The sequence below is a fragment of the Crotalus tigris genome, unplaced genomic scaffold (assembly GCF_016545835.1).
Source record: "Crotalus tigris isolate CLP2741 ecotype Arizona unplaced genomic scaffold, ASM1654583v1 scf7180000020908.629646, whole genome shotgun sequence".
NCBI lineage: Eukaryota > Metazoa > Chordata > Lepidosauria > Squamata > Viperidae > Crotalus > Crotalus tigris.
This window is the reverse complement of record NW_024098249.1, coordinates 454435-475357: the sequence shown is the minus strand read 5'-3', so window position 1 is coordinate 475357 and position 20923 is coordinate 454435. Positions and strand designations below refer to the sequence as shown.

Here is a 20923-nt window from a genome sequence, read left to right as displayed (position 1 = left end):
ACTTGTCTTCAGAAGCTGTGGATGCTCCATTACTGGAGGTTTTAAAGAAGAGATGGGACAGCCGTTTGAATTGTACAGGTTCTTCTGCTTGAGCAAATGATTAGGGGACTGGAGGCTAAAACATATAAGGAACGGTTGCTGGAATTGGGGATGTCTAGTTTAACGAAGAGAAGGACGAGGGGGGACAGGATAGCAGTCTTTCAATATCTCAGGAGCTGCCCCAAAGAAGAGGGAGTCAAGCTATTCTCCAAAGCACCAGAAGGCAGGACAAGAAGCAACAGATGGAAACTCATCAAGGGGAGAAGCAACCTAGAACTAAGGAGAAACTTCCTGACAGTTACAACAATTAAGCAGAGGAACAACCTGCCTCCAGACGTGGTAAATGTTCCAACACTGGAGGTTTTTAAGAAGAGACTGGGCAGCCATTTGTCTGGAATGGTAGTGGGTCTCCTGCTTGAGCAGGGGGTTGGACTAGAAGACCTCCAAGGTCCTTTCCAACAGGATAATGATGATGATGATGATGATGATGTTCTTCTTCTTCTTCTTCTTCTTCTTCTTCTTCTTCTTCTTCTTCTTCTTCTTCTTCTTCTTCTTCTTCTTCTTCTTCTTCTTCTTCTTCCTTCTTCCTTCTTCTTCTTCTTCTTCTTCTTCTTCTTCTTCTTCTTCTTCTTCTTCTTCTTCTTCTTCTTCACCTCCAGTTCTGTTCTTCTCTTCTGTTCTGTTCCATTTTATTCCATTCCATTCCAGATAAAGGGAAAGTGTTCAAACATCTGTAACTGACTAGCTAGACCATAAAATTCCTGCCCCAGCGGGAGCCACCTTTACAATTTTCAGGCCAAGAAAATCCTCCATGAACCCAAGCTCGGAGCAATTCTTCATCTCGTCCCTCCTGCTTATCTCAGCACCGGCCAGACACTTGTAGGGGTCAAGAACACCCGGAGAACTTCCTCCTTGCCTAATGACTGGAAATGGCCTGAGTGCCTGGTGAAATGGAGCAAGGGATCGCCCACAGAGGTGTTCAGGAACAGAGCTCGGAACAAGCGGACCCACGGAGGAAAGGAACACTGAATGGACGAAGGAGGGGGAGTGGGCTTTGAGTCCCTTAAAGTGCGCCAGTTATAGCAATTCACATCGTTTGTCTTAACGCACCTCGTTATGCCAGCGGTGAAAAGCTAAATTAATTTAACATATATTTAGAAGCCTTAGCTGGATTACTGCAGATGCAACGGTACAGCCGGTACCGTTTCTGGATGGAAACGGAAGCTATGGCATCTGAACCCCACAAAATCAATTCTTCGTCATCTTGGAGTCTCAAGCCGATTCTCAAACAGGCACTCGTTTAAGAGAGAGTCTGTTCCATTGTTCAAGATATAATGATGGAGATTAGATTCCTAAACACGAGCAACACACAAAGCCGCAATTTTAATTATTTCCTACCTAAGAACTGTCCCGCTAAAATTCGGCAATCGGCTATAGTTGTTAACGAGTTAACTAAATGTGACCAGCCCTTTCATTTCGGCAACAGACATTCGGTTTATTCATTCGTTTCTAGCCCACTTTAATTATTTTTTTATGAACGACTCAGGGCTGCAAACATATGCTACATTCCTTCCTTCTCCTATTTTTCACAGTCACTTGACAGCGTGACTGGCCCCAACCTCATCTAGCTGGCTTTCATGCCTATGGTAGGACTAGAACTCAGGGTCTCTTCATTTCTGTTGTAGTTGTAGCACACTCTCATTTAATTTAGAAGTTCAGATCCTGAAAGTTGGAATTTGTGCACAGGCAGGGCTCAACTTAAAACCATTCATTTAGTGCCTGCTCAAAGTCACAACGGCGCTTATGACCTTTCGTCACTCTTATGACCATTGCAACATCTCTCGGTCACGTGATCAAAATTCAAACACTTGGCAACTGGCGTGTACTTAAGACAGCTGCAGCGTCCTGGGAACCAGTTTGCCAAGGTTTAATGCTCTGCGAAACAATGAGAAAGGGGATCTAGGTAGGACACAAAGTTGAGGGTGAGGGGTCCTTGGTGATCCCTGAACTTGTTGGGGTTTTTTTTGCAGACATTTCATTACCCAAATTAAGTAACATCGCCCGCGCTAGGCTTTGCATGGGTTTACAGAGAGCAAACCCTGCCTCCTTCCTCCTCCTGATGACGTTACCTAGCTGGGTCATGAAACATCTGCATGAAAACAACCAAGCTCAGACAGCACCAAGGTCCCCTCGGTTCAACCCTGGAGCTGAAGGTATTCCACTACAACAGGGGTCCCCAATCCCAGTACCAGGCCGCGGCATGCCAGCAATCGGTCCGCACAAACAAGCAAAGCCCCATCCGTAAGATGCAGGCAGCACACAAAAGCACGCCCCCTCCGGTCCGCGGGAAAACCTCTCTCCATGCAACCGGTCCCTAGTGCCCAAAAGGTTAGGGACCTCTGCACCACGAGATTAATTTCGAACTTTGGAGCAAGGGACACGGAACGTCAACCGCCTCCTAGGCAAAGCGACTGGTGGATAGCTGTGCATTCCTTGTGGATGCATCCATGGACAGACACTCACCTCCTCTGGCTTGGCTCCTGGTCACCACCTCCATGCTCCTGCTGGGAGGGCTGGATGTTTTGGAAAGCTTGTTAGCTGACACCCGGTACATGACCCCTTCGATACAGCGCAGTCCTTTGTTTCTCCATCGGTGCTGCACAGCCTGAGACTTGCTCCCGGGTGAAGAGTGGCGGGTGGAATTGGACGTGAGAGACCTGAAAAAGAGAAAACCGGAAAAGGACGTGGGACTCGTGATCGCAGCCAACAGATCCCGCTCGGACGGCCTAACAAAACCTAATGTAGGTCAGCAGCGGTTCACTAGGCCGTCGCCTAATTTGAAGAGGGACGTTCTCCAAATCGGACGCCATTTTCCATTCCAAAAGCAACCGGCACCCAGAAGCAAATTCCTGGATCCATAAGCATAGCGAAGTCCAGTTGGAAAGCAATTCAATCTGCTACAGCGAAATGGCGGTCAGGACATGAAGCAAATCGCACACGGTGACCATGAAGGACGGACAGGGAGAAAGCTAACCCACCAGATTGCAAGAAGACAAGCGAGAAGACAGACGAGGGGACCCAAACTCATTGATAGCCTCACGCTGCAACAATGACATACGTTCGGTTTTGCAGCTACTAAGATTGTTGGCTGAGCAGGTACAAAAATAGCCAGGGAAATAATGGAAGCCTGAAAACGGCCCGTCAGTCAACAGGAGTGCTGATTTACCACCAGCTTATTATACAATTGGGACAGCGCTTCCCAATTTTTTCTATACCCCGCACCTCTAGAACGCTTCTGATATATTCTTGAACCCCCCTTACAAAAGTTTGAAATAACGGCAACGAATTATTCACATACACTATAATTTCAAGACTTCTAAACCCAAGTTTGCACACCCACTGGAATATCGTCTTGCACCCCGGTTGGGAACCCCTGACTTAGGAGGGTTTGACACCACAAGGAAACCACAGCCAGCAACTTAGTAGCAAGCCATCAACACCCCAGTCAACATCTAAAAAGCCACATACAACAGGCACCATATCAACACCACACATAAATAGCCCAAAGCACACACGCTGCTAGAGAGAACTTCCCTAAAGATGGGCTCCAGCACAAATCCGAAAGCTCGGAAGACTAAACCTCTGGTCCTGGTGACCGACGCAGATTGGATCCTGCCTATCCCAAACTCTGCTTTTCTGTTCTGTTCCTGCTCCTGTCCTATTTTAAATTTCTACAACTACCCATCTCAGCCAAGTGACTCTGGGCAGGCTACAATTCTATCTGCTTCCTTTATGTAATCCATTTCTCTTCCAGGTCTTTCCTGACCTTGACAAGAACAAGTGGCTACAGGTTTTAGCTGCTCTCCCCCTCCCACTTCCCCCTGGTATCTAGTGATCCTCCTTCATTTACTCTGGATGGGGTGCCACTGCCCGAGACCACGTTGGTGTACAATCTGGGGCTCCTCCTGCACGTTGGCTTTTGCTCAAGGAGAAGATGGCAGCTGTGGACAGAAAGAGCTTTGCACAAATGGCAATAGCAGACCCGCTTCCCAGTGCTTGTACAGCCCTCTCTAAGAAGTTTACAGAGTCAGCCTCTTGCCCCCAACAATCTGGGTCCTTATTTTACCGACCTCGGAAGGACGGAAGGCTGAGTCAACCTTGAGCCCTGGCAGTGGGCAGAGTTGGCCTACAATGCTGCATTCTAACCATTGTGTGGATGGATGGATGGATGGATGGAAGGAAGGAAGGAAGGAAGGAAGGAAGGAAGGAAGGAAGGGGAACAGGAAGAACAATAGCAATAGCACTTAGACTTATATACTGCTTTACAGCCCTCTCTCAACAGTTTACAGAGTCAGCCTCTTGCCCCCAACAATCTGGGTCCTCATTTTAGCAACCTCGGAAGGACGGAAGGCTGAGTCAACCTTGAGCCGGTCAGGATCGAACTTCTGGCAGTGGGCAGAGTTAGCCCTACAATGCTGCCACAAATGCATTTTGAGTGCCAAGCTGCACCCACCTCTACTTTGGGAAGTGCTGCTCATCGTCATCGTGCCCTAATCACTTCCTGACTGGACCTTTGCAAAATGAACTTCTTCTTCTTCTTCTAGTGCCATATCCATTATCAAACGTTGGCGATCATGTTGGCAATCCTGTTTTTATCAGCAGCTGCATGAAAAAGTGCTGCTGAGTTTTATCCAAACTGGTCCCTGAGATTTTGAAGCCACAATGTTCTTCTTCTGCCTGGACCTCGTTTGCCTTCCGTCTTTCCCTGGAGGATTAAATGGAGTATGCCGTATTTTCTGGATGTTGCATCACCGGTCCGAAATATTCTAATTTTCGTTTTTTAATTGTTTTGGTGATTTCCCTGGGCTTTCCCAGGTGGCTTATCCCCTCCTCATTTCTGATCTTGTCAACCCAGCTTCTGCGTAACATCCGCCTGTCAGTCCACATTTCAAATGCTTCTAGTCTCTTCAGGTGGCCCTGTGTCAAATTGCAAATTCCACAACCAGATTCCAAACTGGTCAGGGAAACGCGTCTATCACAGGACGATTGAGGATGCTATGCAAGATTTAGGGTGCTATGCAATGCCACATGAGTTGGCCATAAAAATAACAGTCCAGGAACAAATCCTGACTATTCTACAGGTCAGTTTTTGCTGTACTGGTTGTCTTCGACATATAACCATATAACCATTCATTTAGTGACCGTTCAAAGTTGGAAAAAGGGACTTGCGGCCGTTTTACACATTTACAACAGGGGCAGCCTCCCCGTGGACACGGGATCCAAATTCAGACACTTGGCACAACTGACTTCTACATTGATGACGGTCGCAGTGTCCTGAGGTCGTGGGATCTCCATTTGCGACCTTCCCGGCCGGCTTCCGACATGCAAAGTCAACTGCCTTGCTTAGCAACGGAAATTCGAGGGCTCGGTCTTGGTCTTGAGCCGAGGACTAACTGTGCTGCAATGCAAGAGGTCAGGGAGGAGGGGAAGGCTGGAGAGGGGGAAGGGAAGGGATCTAGACTAAGCAGAAACCCAGGAAGTGTACTGTAAATGATCCCTTTGGAGGCCGAAGACTCTTCCTGGACAAGGAAAGGAGGGAGCTGACGCTGAATGCTTCCGTTCCCAGGGAAGTGGGGAGAGATCAAGGGGAAATAACAAACATCTGCAATGCAGATGCTAAAAGAGGGGGGAAAGCCCCACACAAGAGCAGCTGCTGAGAAGGTGGGGAGAGCCACAGCTGGCAACATTGCAAGAGACACCAGCAACAAAGGGAAACCCACAGGCTAGGGAAACACTGCAAACCCAGGCCAGATCCTGGACCCGTGGTGGCGAACCTATGGCACGCATGCCACAGGTGGCACGCAGAGCCCTCTCTGTGGACACGTGCGCCGTCGCCCCAGTCCTCGGCCTTTTTGCTTTTAGGCCTCCGCTGCCGTGTGCAAAAAAAAAAGGTTCAATCAATCAATTTATTTCCACTTCTCGGGGGGGGGGGGAGATCTCGCATAGTTGGAATTGATTGATTGAACTTTTTAATCCCATCCAGTCTGCTGTTACCACTGCAGCCACGCCCACCCAATGGGCCACACCCACCCAATGGGCCACACCTACCCAATGGGCCACACCCACCCAATGGGCCACACCCACCCGGCACCCGACGATACATAAATGGGTTTTGGGTTGCAGTTTGGGCACTCAGTCTCTAAAAGGTTAGCCGTCACTAGACTCAAACTGGAGTCCAAGATATCTCCAGCTGAGCCCACAGCTGGACTGTGAAAGGTCCAGAGAAGCCGTGGCTAGCTGACATTCACAGCTGGATGAAGGATTTTGGGAGTTGGGGTCCAAAAGTTGTCAAGGGGCCATAGCTGCCCACCCCTGACCCAGGGTGGAGTTTGGAGGGAGGAGGGAGGAGGAGGAGGAGGAGGAGGGAGAACGACTTTGGGGTCCCTCATGCTCTCTGTGCTTGGTTGTTTTCTTGCAGACGTTTCATGACCCAGCTAGGTAACATCATCAGTGCTGGTCTCTTAAATAATCCAAAAATTTGGTCTTTGCAGTTTGACCCATTTGTTATTATTATTTCCTGAAGACCATCATTATGAAACTCAACAAGATGCAGATCCTGCCTCGTTGGCTCTCTCAAAACTTCCTGGGGTGGGACTTCTTTCTCGCCCTGCCAGTCTCTCCATATCCCCACCTCCCCCCCCCATAAGGCAGGGTTTGACCTGGTTGGTGGGCCTGCTCTCCTGGCTGAGACCCTCCAGGAATTCTGGACGGAGGTCCCCAAGTTGCCCAAATAGGTTGAGCTGCTCAACGTACTTCAAGCCTTGCTGGCTTTCCTCTCTAGAACTCGGCCCTTCCAACTCTGACTTTCTGCGGAGTACCGGAAGTACAGAGAGGACCCCTCCCCACCCCCATCGGGCAGCCTTTAATTCCCTTTTCACGCCTTCTCCACCTGCTTCTAGACCCCTGTTGAGATTAAGGGCAGCTGGAGTTGACAGCCTCTCAGGCCCCGGCAATCTTTTCCTACAGACCCAGGAAATTAAACGCCCGGCTGGTTGAGTCGGAGACTTTATAATAATAGGAGTAAAGTTGGAAGGGACCTTGGAGGTCATCAAGTCCAACCCCCTGCTCAGGCAGGAGACCCTAGACCATCCTAAACAAAGGGCTGTCCAGTCTCTTCTTAAAAGCTTCCAGTGTTGGAGCATTCACCGCTTCTGGAGGCAGATTGTTCCACTGGTTAAATTGTTCTCACTGTCAGGAAGTTTCTCCTTAGTTCCAGGTTGCTTCTCTCCTTGATGAGTTTCCATCCGTTGCTTCTTGTCCTGCCTTCGGGCACTTTGGAGAACAGCTTGACTCCCTCTTCTTTGGGGTAGCCCCTGAGATACTGGAACACTGCCCCTTGTCCTTCTCTTCATTAAACTAGACATGCCCAATTCCAGCAACCGTTCCTTATATGTTTTACCCTCCAGTCCCCTGATCATCTTTGTTGCTCTTCTCTGCACTCTTTCTAGAGTCTCAGCATCTTTTTTACATCACGGTGACCAAAACTAGATGCAGGATTCCAAGTGTGGCCTTACCAAGGCCTTGTAAAGAGGTGTTAATACCACTTTACAATGCCTTGGTTAGGCCACACTTTCATGCTACGGAGGTTCAATGCTCAGATGGGAATGAAAAAAGGAGGCCCTGTCGTCAAAACATAATAAATAGATCTGCTAATTAGCTAAAATTGCTGCTTCTTAATGTGGACACAGAGAGCGCAGGGCACAAAAGGTTGGCCAAGGGAGGGAACAACAACAACAACAACAGTAATAGTAATAATAATAATAATAATAAAGTTGGAATGGACCTTGGAGGTCATCTAGTCCAACCCCCTGCTCAGGCAGGAAATCCTACACCATTTCAGACAAATGTTGGCTGGGGGTTCAAGCCGCCATCCTCAGCTTCCACAACCATGGAAACGCAAGCCAGGTTGTAATTTGCTCTTCCTCTCATGGCAACTGACTGACACTTATGACGGCTGCAGTGCCCCGGGGGGGGGGCTGTCACGTGATCCCCTTTTGCGACCTTTTGAAGCCGGGTCCGCTTAACGACCGGGTTGCTGACTGAACAACTTCAGTGATTCACTTAATAACCGTGGCAAGAAAGGTCATAAAATGGGGCAAAATTCCATCTCGCTTTGCAACGAAAAGTTCAGGCTCCATGGGGGGAGTCGTAAGGCGAGGACTCCTTGTACTCTTCTGTTTTTTTAAAATATTTTTTTACTCGCACGCTGCCCAGAGCAAAGTTTCACTAATCTTTCTCGGTTGGTGGACCAGAGGAAGAGGGAGGGGGGAAGCACGTTACATGCGTGCGCGTGCATGCGCACAGGGTCACGAGCATGCGTGCGCTAGGCAAACGGGGCGGAGCTAGCGCCCGGGTGATAGTCACCAACCCTCTACCATTCCTTTGTGGTGCAGCGCCTCATTTTCACACCCCTTGGCACGGCAGCGACTGTTTTTGTGCCTTGCAGCACAGCAGCAGCCTGTTTTTGCACCCCAAGGCGCGGTGGCAGCCCATTTTCATGCCGAGACAGACCAGCGGCCTGGTTCTGCGCCCTGAGGCACGGTGGCACCCATTTTTGTGCCCTGTAGCGCATAGGCATCCATTTTTGCACCTTGCAGCACGGTGGCTCCCATTTTTTCACCCCGCAGCACGGTGGCATCCCATTTTTGCACCCTGAAGCGCCATAGTGGTGGCCTTTTTTCACGCCCTGAGGCACGGCTGAGGCCCGTTTTTGTGCCTTGCAGCGCGGCATCCTGTTTTTGCGCCCCGCAGCCGCAGCGCTATTGCAAGTAAGGAGGGGTGTACGCACACGCTTGCACACTGGCCAGCCTGTCCCACTGGCCTAGATTCTCTCTGTGAGCTGGATGGACTGTTTTAAAAATTGGAAAAATAAAATATAAAATAATAAATAGAATAGAATACAATACAATACAATACTAAAATAAAATAAAATAAAATAAATGGTTTATAGGGTTTCCTGCCTGAGCAAGGGGTTGGACTAGATGACCTCCAAAGTCCCTTCCAACTTTATTACTATTATTATAAAATAAAATAAAATAAAATAAAATAAAATGGTTTATAGGGTTTCCTGCCTGAGCAAGGGGTTGGACTAAATGACCTCCAAAGTCCCTTCCAACTTTATTACTATTATTATAAAATAAAATAAAATAAAATAAAATAAAATAAAATAAAATGGTTTATAGGGTTTCCTGCCTGAGCAAGGGGTTGGACTAGATGACCTCCAAAGTCCCTTCCAACTTTATTACTATTATTATAAAATAAAATAAAATAATAAAATAAAATAAAATAAAATAAAATGGTTTATAGGGTTTCCTGCCTGAGCAAGGGGTTGGACTAAATGACCTCCAAAGTCTCTTCCAACTTTATTACTATTATTATAAAATAAAATAAAATAATAAATAAAATAAAATAAAATGGTTTATAGGGTTTCCTGCCTGAGCAAGGGGTTGGACTTGATGACCTCCAAAGTCCCTTCCAACTTTATTACTATTATTATAAAATAAAATAAAATAAAATAATAAATAAAATAAAATAAAATAAAATAGTTTATAGGGTTTCTTGCCTAAGCAAGAGGTTGGACTTGATGACCTCCAAAGTCCCTTCCAACTTTATTACTATTATTATAAAATAAAATAAAATTAATAAAATAAAATTAATAAAATAAAATAAAATGGTTTATAGAGTTTCCTGCCTGAGCAAGGGGTTGGACTAGATAACTTCCAGGGTCCCTTCCAACTTTATTACTATTATTATAAAATAAATAAAATAAAATAAAATAATAAAATTAAATCAAAATAAAATCCCCACTAGTGAGCTGCGGGGTCCACCTGCCCCAAACTTCCACCCTGGGGAAAGTGTCAGGTGTGGTGGGGGGGGAGAGGGGGGCTGCCCTCCAGCCACTGCTGCCAGCTTCCCGTCCGCCTCGGTGGTGTCAGCGCACCCGGGCCCAATTGTTACCCTAATGGAAGGAAAGACTTCTGGAAATGAACAGCTTTGAGCAAAGGAGGACAAAATTAATGGGATAATTGTCGGCCCGGGCCCTGAAGAATACGCCTGTCCTCAACACGAGGGGCTTGTAATTCCTTTTCCACCGCGCCGGGGGACCCCCTCCCCTCCGATCTCCAGTCTTTCTCCCATCCGTCCGGCCGGCCAGCCCTCCTCTCCTCCTCCGACAGGAAATTTCATTAATGTTGGAAAATAGGAAAGGTATTAAGCGTGGATAATGAAGGCCGGCGAGGGAACACAGCCTTTTCCCGTCCTCGTCTTTCTAGCCATTGTAATGGGAGGCATGAACTGTGCCTTCCAATCCATTTCTAATCCATTTGAAATACTACAGCAAATTATCTTCCCTTCAGCCCGAAAGCGGGCCAGCCAATTTACTCCGAATAGAAGTGACAATGCCCGGAGAATTTATCGCAGTAACCTTGAGTACCGAAGGTTGAGGGTTGCCTCTGCCTCGGCCCCCAAAGAGGGGATGGAAAGCAAATTTTAAATTATTTTTAAGTGGGAGAGGAAAAAAGGGGCTGGGGAGACGGAGGAAGGCCCATCCCTCAGAGTATTTAAAAAGGTAAACCACTGCCAGCTGTCTTGGGATAGAAAGCTGGCAGCACCCCCAGGCGGGGCAGGTCCCAGCCCCAAGGGTTCACCTGGGCAGGTAACGGGCATTGCAGAGGGTGCCCCTTCTTTTTAAGTCCTCCCCACCCCGAACTATGCCAGTTTGAGATCTGAGAAAGCCCCTCCCCAAACAACTTTCCCAACATCTGCCAGCATTCCCAAGAAGCAAACAGCTGATGCACTAAGGGTTTGCGAGGAGGAGGAGGAGGAGGAGGAGGAGGAGGAGGAGGAGGAGGAGGAAGGAGAAGAAAAAGAAGGAGGAGGAGGAGGAAAAGGAGGAGGAAGAAGAAGAAGAGGAGGAGGAGGAGGAGGGAGAAGGAGAAGAAGAAAAAGGAGGAGGAGGAGGAGGAAGAAGAAGAAGAACAAGAAGAAGAAGAGGAGGAGGAGGAGGAAGAAGGAGAAAATAGAGGAGGAGGAGGAGGAGGAGGAGGAGGAGGAGGAGGAGGAGAAGAAGAAGAAGAAGAAGAAGAAGAAGAAGAAGAAGAAGAAGAAGAAGAAGAAGAAGAAGAAGAAGAAGAAGAAGAGGAGGAGGAGGAGGAGGAGGAGGAGGGAGAAGGAGAAGAAGAAAAAGGAGGAGGAGGAGGAGGAAGAAGAAGAAGAAGAAGAAGAGGAGGAGGAGGAGGAGGGAGAAGGAGAAGAAGAAGAAGACGACGACTGTGGGGTCCTTGGTACTCTCTGAGCTTAGTAGTTTTCTTGTAGACATTTCATGACCCAACCAGGGAACATCATCAGTGTTAAAAGGGAACAGGGTTTACAGAAAGGAGGAGGAGGAGGAGGACGACCGTAAGTTCTTTCCTGCTTGGTGAGCTTCACTGTTTTCTTACAGATGTTTCATTACTAAATTATGTAACATCATCAATGCTAGAAGGGAGTTGGGCTTGGTCTCTATTTACATACAAATGACTTGCCCTGTTAGTGTTGCTGCAAATGTCCTATAGATATTAAACCAACGCTGACAGGGCAAGCCACTAGTCCATAAGAAGAGAGCAAACCCCACTCCCTTCCAGCACTGATGGTGTTCCCTAGTTGGGTCATGAAACGTCTGCAAGAAAACAGCCAAGCTCAGAGAGCACCCAGGAACCCACAGTCCTCCTCCTCCTTTCTCTTCCCAATCTGTACCTAGCCACCAACCTCAGAGCACCCCAAGGACCCCTCAGCCAATGCATGGCAAGGAAGTTCAGCGTTCTTTGTATCAACCCAAAGAAAGCTTGCTGGGGAACAACCGAGGTGTGCATGTCTGTGTGCATGTGTGTGTGTTTTATTCTTTTCAATTTTACAGCAACACTGCTTCTTCGGCGGAGCTCAGGATCCACACCAAATCACCCGTCATGCAGGTAGTCCTCCATCTATGACCACAACTGAGCCAAATGTTTCTCAGTGCTAAGCAAGACACTTGTTACGTGACATTTCTCCCATTTTACAACATGTATGTATGTATGTATGTATATATGTATGTATGTATGTATGTATGTAGGTCTTTGGTTGTTCGGGTTTTCTCCCGCGTAAAATTGGAAGTGTCTTGGTGACGTTTCGACGAAGTCCCATTCGTCATCTTCAGGCTGGTGTTTTCAGCTTCGTGCTTCGAGCAGCAATGTGTGGTCTTAGCTGTTTGTATGTATGTGTCTGTCTATCTATCTATCTATCTATCTATCTATCTATCTATCTATCTATCTATCTATCTATCTATCTATTTGTTTTCTGAGATTTTCGCAGGTGTTTATATGTAGGTCTTTGGTTATTCGGGTTTTCTCCCACGTCAAATTGGAAGTGTCGCCAAGACACTTCCAATTTGACGCGGGAGAAAACCTGAATAACCAAAGACCGACCGACCGACCTACCTACCTACCTATCTATCTCTAATATATCTCTCTAATATCTCTCTATCTCTCTATCTATCTAATCTCTCGTCTGTCTGTCTATCTATCAATCTATCTATTTCCATATCTATCTATCTATCTCTATCTAATCTATCTCTCTAATCTCTCTCTCTCCATCTATCTAATCTATCTAATCTCTCTCATCTGTCTATCTATCTATCTCTCTCCATATCTATCTTTCTCTCTAATATCTCTCTCTATCTCTCTAATCTCTCTCGTCTATCTATCTATCTATCTATCTATCTATCTATCTATCTATCTATCTATCTATCTATCTATCTATCTCACCAAAGCTGTGAATCTGTGGATCCAACAAGCCTTTTCAGGAAAGGTGTTCAGCCAGGAGGAGGAAGGCATGTACCCCCCCCCCACCTGCAAAAGACCCCAGGCTAACTGCAGCCCCTTCCAGAGGAAGAGAACCAAACAGTTCCTCTTCACCAGCAACTCCCCTGAACATGTGCCGCTGACTCAGCACTCACCTCCGGAGCAGCCCTGCACTTCAGCACAAAGCTGTCTCTGGGCAGCCATTCGGCTAATGCATCTTTCCCTCCAAAGCTTCGGAAACAGACCGGCCTCGTTCCTGCGCAATGAGCAGATCAGCCGGCGCTTCCCAAAAAATGAGGGCTGTTACCGCCTGCCGGTTGCTCCCCGCCGAGCATCACGCTGCGATTTCCCTCCATTCTCCCCACCCACCCACCCACTTAATCGAGTGTTTCTCAATCTCGCCCACGGGAAGATCTGTCGACTTCAAGGCCCAGAATTCCCTGGTTTGGCCTTCGACGCGTTCACGGGGACGGAGGTAGCCGCCGGGAGGGGGACCGGACAGGGGCAGGGCAGTGGGGCCGCCATATTGTAACGGTGCCCGCCACGGCCTCACAACCGCAAGGCTCCTAGTAGTGCGTCTGCAGGAAGGCCCCCCTGCAGGAACGTCTCCTGGTGAAGGGAGCTGGGGGGGGGGGCTGGCCGTGTCCTGCCAGCTTCCCCCCATGCCCATTCCTCCTCCTCCTCCTCCCCTCCACCACCACCACGGTTCAGCAAGGCCAGCCACGGCCCAGCTTCCCTCCGGAGGCCAGCCGGAGAACCTGCTTACACCATCACTTATCGGTCAATAATCGCCAAAGTGCAGAACGGCATTTAATGGCTGGAGCAGCAAAACACAAACTGCTGCCGAAAGAGCAAATGACCCTTAATGTCCCATGACAGGCTCCCCCGCCCCTCCCTCGCTTCGGAGGCCTCTTCATTGCCCGGAGGGGGGGGCTCGCTGCAACTCCGGCAATCTCGGAGGAGGAGGAGGAGGAGGAGGAGGAGGAGGAGGAGGAGGAGTTTGGCTTCCTCCCAGGCAGATTGAATGGAGCACACGATCGTAAAGTCACTTTTTTCAATGATGTTGTAACTTTGAACGGTCACTAAGTGTACTACTGTCAGTTGAGGACTACGTGTGCACACACATGAATGAAATGATGCACCTCAAACAAAACAGTTGCACTGAAGACAGACAGGAGAGAAACAGATAGGAGAGAGAGAAAGAAAAAAAAAGAGAGCAGAGAGAGAGAGAGAAGAGAGAGACAGAAGAGAGAGAGGAGAGAGAGAGAAGAGAAAGAAAAAACAGAGCAGAGAGAGAGAGAGAGAGAGTAGAGAGAAGAGAGAGCAGAGAGAGAGAGAGATGGATGATAGACAGATATAGGTATATAATAATAATAATAATAATAATAATGATGATGACGACAACAATGATGATGTTTGAAGGGACCTTGGAGGTCATCTAGTCTAACCCCCTGCTCAGGCAGGAAAACCTATACCATTTCGGACAAATGGCTGTCCAGTCTCTTCTTAGAAACTTCCAGTGTTGGAGCATTCACCGCTTCTGGAGGCAGGTGGTTCCACTGGTTAATTGTTCTCACTGTCAGGAAGTTTCTCCTTAGTTCCAGGTTGCTTCTCTCCCTGATGAGTTTCCATCCGTTGCTTCTTGTCCTGCCTTCAGGAGTTCTGGAGAATAGCTTGACTGCCTCTTCTTTGGGGTAGCCCTGGAGATACTGGAAGGCTGCTATCCTGTCTCCCCTCATCCTTCTCTTCGTTAAACTAGACCTCCCCAATTCCAGCAACCGTTCTTCGTATGTTTTAGCCTCCAGTCCTGTAATCATCTTTGTTGCTCTTCTCTGTACTCTTTCTAGAGTCTCAACATCTTTTTTACATCGTGGTGATGTAAAAAATATATATAGATATATATTCTATCTCTTTCTTTCTCTCTCTTCCATGTGTTTATCTCCTCTCTTCAGTGCAACTATTTTGTTTGAGCTGTGTAATTTCATTCGTGTGTGTGTGTGTGTGTGTGTGTGTGTGTGTGTATTTTTTAATTACTGAGGACTAGAGACCAGGTTCCTTCACAGGCCAAAGCTTTTAGTTGAAGGAGGCTTTGGAGCTGTAGTGGCTGATTGAGCAAATGAGAGGAAGCTCAGAGTCACAGCGGGACCTGATCCTGCACGCTCTGTGTATTTCCCTCCCACCTTGCCCGCTTTACTCACGATGGGGAGGTGGGAGAAGGGGGGGGGACGGTGAACCCAGCTTTCCCAGCAAAGAGCGAGGGAGTGGAAAAAAAGCTGCCTTTAAATCCTCCCATAAAAGCAAATAGTGGCTCCGTCACCAAAGCCGCCTCCCCGGGTTCCTCTGCGGCCGCTGACCCTCGGCGCAAGGCCAGCTGTCTGAGGGTAGTGGGAGCAGCTTCCTGGCTGGGCTTGATTTGAACCCAGGGTCACGGGATGCAACCCTGGGTGGCTGGGTGGCTGGCCAGATACCGCCGAAGGCCCGGCGGCAACCTAGGTGAGGAACAGCATGCCAGTCCTTCTCCCGGGGTATAGCGAGATGGGCGGCATTTAAAAATTTAACAAACAAGTAAAATAAATAAACGATCAATCAGTGGCAGCTGTGACGATGCGATGGAGGCTTAGCTTGTTTTCCTAAATGTGGGTTTTAGGAGGGTTACCTGCGCAGGTGAGGGGGTGCCCATTTGCCAATCCTTGGGGACTCTTCCGGGCTCCCTGATTCACTGATGTGGGGGGACAGGAGGGAGAAGGCATGGGGAACACACCTGCCCCGTGAAGCCCACTGCCAAGACCTCTTTACAGCTAGTCCTCTATTTACAACAGTTTGCTTAGTGACTGCTCAAAGTTACAACCACACTGGAAAAAGGGAACTTAGGGCTTTCCTTCCGTTATATATTCAAGATGGACAGTATTTAATAGATATTTGCTATGTATATGTAGGGGTGTGGGTCTATGCATAGGCTGTACATAGTATGTTTTAGGTGTGTGTCATGTATGTGTTTCACTTGGAGAGTGGGCAATGAAATTTCATTTTTGACGTGTGCCGTTACGCCCACAGTAAAAAAAAAATGACAATAAAGGTTATCTTATCTTTTCAGACTTACGACCGTTACAAGCATCCCCGCGGCCACACGACTTACATGGGGATGCTTGACCACTGACTCACACTTATGACGGTTGCCGTGTCCCCGGGATCACGTGACCCCCTTATTGTGACCTTCTGGCAAGCAAAGCCGGACAGCTGCAGTGTGATCCCCTTCACAACGGCGGCAAGGAAACGGGGCAAAACTCACTTAACACGCGTCTCACTTAGCAATGATAAATCTTGGAGCTCCACTGCGGTCGTAAGCCGAGGACCGACTGCAACGATTCATTTAGCCACAGCAACAGGAAAATTGGTCGTAAACTGGGGCAAGACTCCTTCAAACCACCAGTCGCGCTTAAGCGGAAGGAAACGGGCTCGGCGGCTGTCGTAAGCCGAGGACCGCCTATCTCTGCATCTCCATCAGGACCGGCCTCTTAAAAAACGGTTAGGCCGGCTCAACTCTGGCACGGAGAGTCACGTATAAAAATGATTCAAAGGCCCCCGTCAAGAGCCGGGAATTGGCTCGGCGACGGTCCTTCCTGCCGTCATCACAAAAGGAGAATCAGTCCCGTTATTAAAGGGGGCGTGCGGGGGGGGGGAGAGGAGGGGGGAGCGAGATCTATTTTATGGGCTCCCATCTATTCAATTGGTATTTCGATCAATGCACGCGCCTTACGAGCTTCCCTTTTAAGAGCCCTAATAAACAACGAGACGGAAAATAAAATAAAATAAAATCCCCCCACCCACCCCCCGCGCGCGCAAAATGACACTTTTTAGAAATCCATTTCCAACGGGCGCTTATTGCCGCTTTGCAAAACGGGTTGGCAACCTTACAAAAGAGGGGTTGGGGGGGGGTGTGGGGATGGGGGGGGCAAGGGGGAAGGAAGAGGTGGTAAATAGAGCAGGTGGGGATGGGGTGGGGGGGGTCTTCCCGGAAAGTTTAAAAGTTCAGATTGCAACTCTGAAAGAGCTGAGTCAGCGGGGCGAGAGTCCTCGCCCCCCCCCCTCCATGCTGGTTTTTCCAATTAGAGAGAGCAACTGGGGGTGACCTCCCACCCATGCCTTTTAGATGTTTCCCCCCCCCTCCCCAAATAGGAGGTGTAAAGCATTGCCTGGGTGGGAGGGTCTTTCTCCTGGAAGCTGAACAGCGAGCAAAATAAGGAATAAAGCTTTCGTAAGCCTGGTGCTCTCTGCGGGGGGGGGGGGCTGGATTACAACTCCCATCGCTCTCAGCCAGCCTGGCCGTGTTCTGGGAGCTGAAGCCCTCCATGCAACCCGAGGCAAGGTTTGTTTTTTTCACTCCGGTTCTTCAGTGAAGCCTTAAATTCATCCAGAAACCCCTTCCCCAAAATCAGGGGCTCGTGGCCACTTTAAGACTTGCGGACTTCAACAGGGCTGGCGGAGGAATCTTGAGAGTTGAAGCCCACCAGTGTTAAAAATTAGCAAGTTTGGAGACCCCTGCCCAAGACCTTTGGGAAGCCACCACTGCTCCCTACACAACTGGCCTCGCAACTCACAACCTTTCTGTCGGATCTGCCATCGCAGCCCCGCTTCGCTTCTTCTTCGTTTGGATGGCAGCCAGCTGTAAAATGCGGGGAGGGGGGAGACAAATGGGAGGATAGAGGGGGGGGGGGAAATGACAGGAAGCAGAGGTGCCATCCAGAGACAACGGGCTGAGCGATCCAAAGGACGCCAACCTGGGAATGCGGAACTGGGAATGCGGAAGGCCCGTCCAAAGGGGGGCTAAAATGTGGAACTCGTACAAAAACCTCGCACTTAAGACTTGTACACCGCTTCACGGTGCTTTTACAGCCCTTTCCAAGCGGTTTACAGAATCAGCGTCTTGCCTCCCCCCAGCAATCTGGGTCCTCGTTATACCGACCTCAGAAGGACGGAAGGCTGAGTCAATCTTGAGCTGGTCAGGATCGAACTGCTGGCAGTGGGCAGTACGTTAGCCTGTGATACTGCGTTCTAACCACTGGGCCACGATAGCTTCCTTCCTTCTCCTTCTCGTTTCCCTTCCTTCCTTCTCATTTTCCTTCCTTCCTTCCTTCCTTCCTTCCTTCCTTCCTTCCTTCCTTCCTTCCTTCTCATTTCCCTTCCTTCCTCATTTCCCTTCCTTCTTTCCTTCTCCTCGTTTCCCTTCCTTCCTTCTCATTTTCCTTCCTTCTCGTTTCCCTTCCTTCCTTCTCATTTTCCTTCCTTCCTTCTCCTTGTTTCCCTTCCTTCCCATTTTCCTTCCTTCCTTCCTTCCTTCCTTCCTTCCTTCCTTCCTTCCTTCCTTCCTTCCTTCCTTCCTTCCTAGCAAAAGCACTTAAACATATATTGCTTCACAGTGCTTTACAGACCTCTCTAAGCAGTTTACAGAGTCAGCATTATTTGTCCCCCCCCCCAAACAATCTGGGTCCTCATTTGACTGACCTCGGAAGGACAGAAGGCTGAGGAAGGCTGAATCAACCTTAAGCCGGTCAGGATCAAACTGCTGGCAATTTGAGCAGATTTAGCCTGCAATACCTCATTCTAACCACTGGGCCATCACGGCTCTAGCACCTCATTTGAACCTCATTGGACACCACCAAGGTGACCGGGGTGTGGGGGGGGGAGGGCTTGGGCAAAGGGATGCTTACTGGGATTCAGCGGGAAATCCTCAGATCTGGCTTTGCTTACGCCCTAACCACTCGGCTTAAGTAAAAGTACACTTTTCACAACAAACGGAGTTAACTTTTCACAACAAACTGGTTAACGGCCCGGCATTTCCAGAACCCCGTTGCCTTCCCCTAGTCATCGGGAAGTTAAACTCATAAAGTCCCACCACAACCTTGGATGCTGTTTGGGGACCTCACGCTCTAGTGCAGGGGTGTCAAGCTTGCAACGTCGCGTGACGTTGACGTATGCGACATATCACGACTTTTTTTTCTACTGCCGGCAATGGGGTGGGCGCGGTGTCGCCCTGACACATCCAGCCCGCGGGCTGGCAGTTTGACACCCCTGCTCTAGTGGGACAGCCAAGGAGCCCTCCTTTCAGCCCCTGAACACCATCCGCACAACCCCTTGACGGCCGATTTCAGGAGCTCGTCCCCGAGGATGTCAGGTGTCCTTTCGGCGTCATCCCTGAACCCTTCCTGGCTCTTGCAGATTTTTCCCGGAGCTTAGTGCGAATGCAGCTATCGGGTCCCTGAGGAATTCCGAATGAGCAGCACCGTGAAACTGGGCAGAAGCCACATCTGTGATGGTCTGTCGGGTGTGCATGGGACCACCGGAGCTGGAGAATGAAGGGAGCACCCAGGGGAGCGGGGCCCAGAAGGTGCTCTGCTTGGAAGGACAAAGAGCCAGCTGAGGAGAAGAGAGAGAACGAGAGAAGAGAGGGAGGGAGGAGGGAAAGAGAGAGAGAGGAAGAGGGAGAAAGAGGGAGAGAGAGGGAGAAGGAGGAGAAAGGGAGGGAGAGAGGAGAGGAAGACAGAGAGGGAAGGAAAGGGAGGGAGAGAGGGAAGGGGAGAGGGAGAGAGAGAGAGGAAGGGAGAGGAAGACAGAGAGGGAAGGGGAGGGAGGGAGGAAGAGATGGAAGGGGAGAGGGAGGGAGAGAGGGAGACAGGAACAGAGACAGAGACAATGGAAGAGAGGGAAAGGGGAGAGAGGGAAGGACGGAGACAGAGGAAGAGAGAGGGAGAGAGGGAGAAGGAGGAAAAAAGAGGAAGAAAGGGAGGGAGAGAGGAAGACAGAGAGGGAAGGAGAGGGAGGGAGAGAGGGAGAGGGAGGGAGAGAGGGAGACAGGAACAGAGACAGAGACAATGGAAGAGAGGGAAAGGGGAGAGAGGGAAGGACTGGGAGACAGAGGGAGAGAGGGAGAAGGAGGAAAAGAGAGGGAGAAAGGGAGAGAGGAGAGGAAGACAGAGAGGGAAGGAGAGGGAGGGCGAGAGGGAGGGAGAGAGGGAAGAGGAGAGGGAGGGAGAGAGGAAGGGAGAGAGGGAGAGGAGGACAGAGAGGGAAGGGGAGGGATGGAGAGAGGGAGACAGGAACAGAGACGGAGACAATGGAAGAGAGAGGGAAAGGGGAGAGAGAGGGAAGGACTGGGAGACAGAGGGAGAGAGAGGGAGAGAGAAGGAGGAAAAGAGAGGGAGAAAGGGAGGGAGAGAGGAGAGGAAGACAGAGAGGGAAGGAGCGGGAGGGAGAGAGGGAGAGAGGGAGAGAGGGAGATAGGAACAGAGAGGGAGACAATGGAAGAGAGGGAAAGGGGAGAGAGGGAAGGACTGGGAGACAAAGGGAGAGAGGGAGGAGAGAGGGAGAGAGGGAGGACGAGGGAGAAGGAGAGAGAAGCACTCTTGTAGACAGCTTGAAGAGATGCAATACATGGTTCATGGTTCTTGGCTGCATCCCATCTCGCACACTCAATTAGTGTTGGGAAACTCGCAGCTTGGTAGGGAGGAGGGTCAAGCGGGCAATTAGCCTTGAGTCCTTCTGCAGTCACAAGAGGCATAAGCCTGACACACAGCCCTACGAAACCTCATTTGGACATTCCCAAGCAGCTGAAGGAGATTCTTGTGATATAGACAGAACACAATCAAGATGCTGACCTGGACCTTTCGTGAGTGGACCTGGTTGCTCACGCTGGCCAGCTAACTAAACAGAGTTGGAAGGGACCTTGGAGGTCTTCAATCCAACCCCTCCACACACACACACACTCATGCAGGAAACCTTACACCATTTCAGACAAATGCTGGTGCAATCTCGTCTCAGCACAAGACTTTTGCTAATGGAGGCTGCCATCTGCAGCATCATGAAAGAAAGTCCCTCCTTGCCCTCCATGACACAGGCAGAAGGGTCAAAGGGGCAGGCAACTAGGACAGAGACCCACTAAAGAGATAGTTCCTCCTCATCAAGATGGCCAACCTCTCCAGGTAGGTCTCAAAGATGCTTTTTCCATAGGAGAC

The 20923-nt window shown here is 49.4% G+C and overlaps 1 protein-coding gene across 1 annotated transcript in view; it reads right to left on the bottom strand.

Annotated features, from left to right (window-relative positions):
- ZC3H3 (zinc finger CCCH-type containing 3) overlaps positions 1-20923 on the bottom strand; it is a 198868-nt gene that overhangs the window by 64518 nt on the left and 113427 nt on the right. Inside the window, exon 5 of the mRNA XM_039368711.1 lies at positions 2563-2756. Within this exon, the coding sequence (XP_039224645.1) occupies positions 2563-2756 (194 nt within the window). The remainder of the gene's footprint in view (positions 1-2562; positions 2757-20923) is intronic.